General features: G+C 41.9%; 1 protein-coding gene across 2 annotated transcripts in view; it reads left to right on the top strand.

The window, feature by feature from the left end:
- The first annotated feature begins 221 nt into the window (after positions 1-221).
- CHM (CHM Rab escort protein) overlaps positions 222-6,000 on the top strand; it is a 71,169-nt gene continuing 65,390 nt past the window's right edge. For both annotated transcript variants that reach the window (XM_026674675.2, XM_087972086.1), the window contains exon 1: positions 222-282. In XM_026674675.2, the coding sequence (XP_026530460.1) occupies positions 234-282 (49 nt within the window). In that variant the 5' untranslated portion in view covers positions 222-233. The remainder of the gene's footprint in view (positions 283-6,000) is intronic.

Here is a 6,000-nt window from a genome sequence, read left to right as displayed (position 1 = left end):
TAGGAGGAGGAAGGGGATTAGGTTTAAAAAGGGGCCCAAACTAAACGGACACAAAGGTTTTGCGCGTAAACAAAGCGGATCGCAACACAAAAACTCCGTTTGGGAAAAGGAACTACACTCCCCACAACGCCCCGCGAAGGACCTTCCGGCCGCCTCGACCCGCTTCCGGCAGCTCTCGGCGGACGCAGAGGAGTCACGTGACCGCGGGCAGATTTCCCCCCCCCCCTCCCAAGATGGCGGACCATCTGCCTACCGAGTTTGATGTGGTGGTCATAGGAACGGGTGAGGGAACTCGCGTGAATGTAACGTGCGCATGGCTGGGCTGGGGGGCGTCCGAAGCTGGAGCGAGCGAGGGGCGAGATTAGCCAGGAGTTTGGAAGCCGGGGGGGGGGGGAAGGAAGCAGCTTTGGAAATAAACATGATCCTTTCTTGCATCGGGTGTAACCCGCTAGGGGGTGGACTACAATTGCCATCATCCCCAGCCAAGTTCAGGTTTGGAAAGGGAGACGATGCCAGGCTAATGGGTGGTCGCTGTACCGTTGTGAGAAAAGGGGGCAGGTGCTGGTGGCTTTTTGGTATCATCATCATCATCATCACCATTATTATTTTGTAGATTTATGTCCTGCTTTTTCTCTAGGTCAGGCGTGTTTAGCTCTGACATTCATTTTTTTTGGCTTTCCTGGGTCACATTGAATGAAGAGGAATTGTTTTGAGCCCTATATAACGTGTGTGTGTGTTAATATATATCTAAATCTTACCTGTCATATATCTATATACCATGTCTGTCAGTCTGGCTATTCATAATCTATCACCTATCTATCTTTCATCATCATCAACATCATCATCATCTATCCACATAAAATAATAGAGTTGGAAGGGAACTTGGAGTTCTTCTAGTCCAACCCCCTGCTCAGGCAGGAGACCCTATACCATTTCAGACTAATGGCTGTCCAGTCTCTTCTTAAAAACCTCCAGCGATGTAGCGCCCACAACTTCTGGAGCCAAGCCGTTCCACTGATTATTTGTTCTAGCTGCCAGGAAATTAATCCTTAGTTCTAGGTTGCTTCTCTCCTTGATATGATCTTGCTGTAGGTGCTTGTACTGGTCTACATTGCACCTTTGTCCTCTACTTTTCCTCTCACAGCAAAGGGGTGGGGGTCTGGGCTGAAAAAGAGGGACATCAGTTCTAGTCCAACACTTAATACTGTCAATGAACCACATTGATTTCTGTTTCTGAGAGTGGGTGGGCACATTTGAGAATCCCTTAGTGATTGTCTTCCTAATGATAGTTCTAACTGTATAAGCATAGAATCGGCTTAAATAATATCTGTCTGCCACAGTGTCTACTCCTGGCAAGGGCTTGCGGGTAAGTCCCTGCAGGTTGCTTGGCAAGATTTTCAAAGGTGGTTTGCCATTGTCTCCTTCCTAGAGCTGGCCCAAGGTCACCCAGCTGGTGTCTTAAGAACTCATAAACAGTATCAAGTTGGCTTTCCAGTGGAAATGGTTTGCTTTTTTCCATTGCTGTTGCTGTGCTGGGAGTGTGTGTGTGTGTGTGAGAGAGAGAGAGAGAGAGGAGTGGTCCAAAGCCCCCCCCCCCCACTCAAACTGGCTTTGTGTCTAAAGCAGGATTAGAATTCATGGTGTCTGAGTTATTACTTTGTTAATTTACCACTACACCAAACAGGCCCTCCAAGGGAAGTAGTTTGCCATGGCCTTCATTTCCATTGCTATTCTGGAGCTGAGATGGAAGGACTCATCCAAAGTTCCTCAGTTGCCTTCATGTCTATGGCAACTCTAGAACTTTTAACGGTCTCTTCGTTTCTATCCTGGTGCTTTAACTGCTGTACCAAACTGGCTGTCCTTGCCTTCAAGTCTATCTTGACCTCTGGTGACTGCCTGGACTAGTCCGTGCAGTTTTCTTGACAACTTTTTGGGAAGTGTTTTGCCACTTCTAGAGATGAGGGAGAAGGATTGGCTCAAAGTCACCCAACTGGCTTCGTGCCTAAGGCAGGACTAGAACTCAAGGTCTTCTGGTTTCTAGCTTGGTACCTATACTACACCAAACTGGTTCTGTTAGCCAGTATAATGTTGGAACAAGTGATTGGATTTGTGTTTGCTCCTGAGACCAACAGAACCTTCTGGGTATTGACTGGGGAGTGAAGAATTGGGTGGATGCATTGGATGGATAAAACAAAGCCTCATACAATTCAGAGTCCTAGTTTTCTTGTCCATTGCTGGAAAATAGGCCTTTTCTTTCTGTTAACTGCATTTAGCTCATTTGCTGTAATTGCTTTTCATGTTGGGTTCGAAAGCACTGCAGATACAAGTTCTTTTTATTTATTTTTTAATGTAGCTAATATGGATGCTGAACGCTTTAAGGATTTCAAGCCAGGTTATAATAAATCCATAAAATGCATACAGTAAAGTGAAATAAAACTATTTTAAAATTAAAATTATTTGCATTTCCAATTATTTATTTGTCCACACATTTTTTTTAAAAAAATTGGATCTATACTCTGTAGACTATTCAGCATGTAGTTTTTTGCAGACATTAATAGAAGCCAGACATATCCGGATGAATAATGCTATTATCAGTAGCTAGCCTGGCTATAGAAAAGCTCTGAGAAGAGTGCCTGACAAGACTGTCTAACACATTAAGCTATGGTTTGTTTAACCAAATGTTGAATATACCACGCCTGCCTGAGGTCATGCAGCATGCTTCACTAAAATCAACTAAAACATGTTGGTTTTACATGCTTTGTGAATGCAGATAATTGTGTTTCATTCAAACTTTAGGAAACCACAAATTAAAATGGAACGTCTTGTTCACACTCTCTTTTGTCAAGGACTATATTTATTTATTTCTAGGAATTTATTCTTCTCTTTTCCCCCCTTCTCTTTAGCTACCTGTTTAGTTTTGAAGTGCTTGTGCTCATTTGCATATTTATTTCCCCTTCATGAGTATTAAAAAGGGCAAATTTGTAGGATCGGTCATGCATGAACATTATTGCCATTCTGAAAGTACCACGAGGTACCGTGATTCCTTCATTGTTTTCTTTAACTATGGGTTCTTTAGTCTCAATTGGATGGGTTGGTTTGTCATTCTAAATCAGGGGTGTTAAACTTGATTTCATTGAGGGGCACATCAGGGTTGTGTTTGACTTCGCGGGCCAGGGTTGGTATGGCCATGGTGGGCATGGCCAGCTTGACACCACTCGTGTTGGGGCACCTGTGGTGGCTTGAGACCTCTGCCAGCAAAAACGGGCTTCTAAGCTCCGTTTTTGGCTGTGACGGCTTTTCGCAACCCTCTGCCAAGTGAAAATGGAGCTCAGTGGCCCTCCCGCACTCCATTTTTGCTGGCAGAGGCACCGCAGGCCGGTCCTTTGCTGTTTTCAGGAGAACCCCATGGGCCAGATCTAAACATCCCTGCTCTAAATCATAAACCATGATGAGTAATGTTTGACAGTGCAATAAGGAATGTATACTGTGGTTTAGCCCAATATAGCAACCCAGCCTCTATGACTATGATTTTGAATATATTCAAAATGTATTGAGTCTGTTTCAAGCAATAGCTAAAATATGCCAAATATATTTAAATTGGGCTGTAAGTTACAACTTCCAGATGTGGACAACACCAGGACATCTAGCATGCAAGATTTGGTAGATCTATTCTAAATTAGATTGAAAAAAAATGGCAGGGCTGAAGGTTCAGGAGATTAGCAGGTCCAGAAATTAATTTTTTTTGTAAAATCCTGTGTGTTCAGCATTCAATTCCGATAAGAATTAGTTTCAATATGTGTTCATAGGATGCTGTTCCTCATTTCAGTATATGGATGTTTGTCATGAGCCAACCAATTGGCAACTGATTATTGAGGTTTCAGTTAAAAAAACAACCTTTTCGACTTTAATTCCTGAGCTAACATGACTGGAGGAGGAATTCTGGGAGTTGAAGTCAGGACCCAAAGTCTTCAAAAGCTGTCAAGTTTGATTTTGAACAAGGTAGACCCCCGCCCCCTCCTAAAGAGTTAGTGTTTTGTTAGCCCAAAGAATCACCCACACCCCCAACCCCCCCAACCCCCACCAACAAGGAATCACTTGGTTCAGACTCTTATTTCATATATAAAGCTTATTTGGTGTCCCTGAGTGAGGAAAACTACAGACCGACCCAAACTCCTTCCTATGGAGGAGGGGAAGTTTTTGAATTCAGCTCTTTTTGATTTTATTGACACAATCATTTAGTTATCTTGCCAAAAATACAGAATTACTTTCTGGTTTTGTTTTGTTTTTGATTTTGCAAAGTTAGCCTACAGCCCTAGCAGTTCTTGATAGTCTTCAGTCCAAGTACTAATCAATACTGATATCTTTAGCTTTCTAGCCCAGTTATGATCACCAACAGAGATTCTTAATGGAGAGGATAAAAAGCTGAATTTCTCGTGTTCCTGGGAGAAGAGCAGGACCAGGGAGAAAGTAACTTCGTCTGGAACTCTGATCTTGTTGTCTTCTGTGAGATGTAGGGTGGTTAGAGGAACTCAAATGAATTGAGAAATCTCATCCAGGAACACAAGGAAGGCCAGGTCTTATAAGGGACAGTCTTGGTGAAGATGGACTTGGAAAAGAATCTGTTTCAATAAGAAATGGGATCATCATAGCCATTATCAAAGCAGTTATTACTCCAGTTTGAATCAGAATGCCAGTTTAGAGTTTGTGTTTCCAGTGGGGTTATTGGTTGTTAAAAATGTTTTTTTTTTTTGAAAGATAGATGGCCTATGTTTTGCTGCAGATAAATTTGGGAAACATTTTTTAAAAAACCCAACTCCTCCAGTCCCTATTTTAACCAGAACTTGAGAGGATTCATTAGAAATGGAGACCTCGGACTTCAAGTATTTTGCCAAGCTGCATGGATTCTGTAAGGTCTTTAAGCCCAATGTTTGAGGCCGAGCAGTTGTGCCTTAAACAAATTATGATTGAAACACAGCATGGTTTTGTTTCATGTAAATCTCAGAGTCAGACAGTGGTGTTTTGAAATACGGACTGGGAATGGTGCCAGATTTGATTCTGTATTTTCATCTTTGGATCACAGTATACCTCTCTGTTCTTCATCCTAACTGGGATATTGTTGTGCTGGTTAGCTGTTGTTTAACTTATAACCTACACTTTGTCTCCACCTGAAAGGTGTTTGTGGTTTCTGACTGTATGTCAAACTAAGCCACTCTGTTTTCCCCTCTAAAAAGTTTGTGTGTGTGTGTGTACACACACACACACACACACACACCCCAAAGCCCAACCACTGTAAATTTTCTGGTTCCATGCAATTTTTCCCCTTCTTTCTGTTTCTGATCTTCGCTAGTTATAAATAACACATGAAATGACTTTCAAGGTAGAAGGCAGGAATCCATTTTGAAATATTCTATAAAATAAAGCGTGATTTATAGCTCTCTGTGATTTTGGCTGAAAGCGTTTGGGCTTCGCCCAGTCATCAGAGTCCTGTCAGAGGAAGCTGTTATTTATTGGTCGATATGCCAGGAACGGTGGTGATAGTACTTTATGTTTATCTTATGTAAGTATAATGTTAAGAAAAATCAATTCCAAATACTAATACGGTTTTTAAAATGTATCGTGGCACGCTAGCCAAACTGGGACATCAGGAAAGCTGGTTGTTTTTTTTAACCCCCTGCCTAGTTTTATTGCTTCCAATGTTTTGAGGTGTAATCTTTTGATATTTTGGGTTCCAATGTTTAATACTAAATTGGGCCTTTAATCTATACCCCAAATGATCAGCATCACTGATCATTTTCAGGAGTTTTCTAGCCAGAATCTGCACAAAAGCCATGTGCTTAGCAGCTGTTACATCACTCTCTGTGTAAAGAAGCATTGTTTTGATTGTTTTGATAGCATTGCCCCAGGATGTAATATTCACACCCTTTCTCAGTGTTAACATTCACAACAGGGGACCCATTTCAGTTTCTTTTTGTACTGTAAAATAACAGTATTTAGGATTCC

Source organism: Notechis scutatus, chromosome 10 (assembly GCF_049901735.1).
Source record: "Notechis scutatus isolate UNSWTSFEM ecotype Mainland chromosome 10, rNotScu1.2, whole genome shotgun sequence".
Classification (NCBI taxonomy): Eukaryota; Metazoa; Chordata; class Lepidosauria; order Squamata; family Elapidae; genus Notechis; species Notechis scutatus.
Note: the sequence above shows the minus strand (reverse complement) of the source record. Positions and strands in the feature narration are given on the sequence as shown.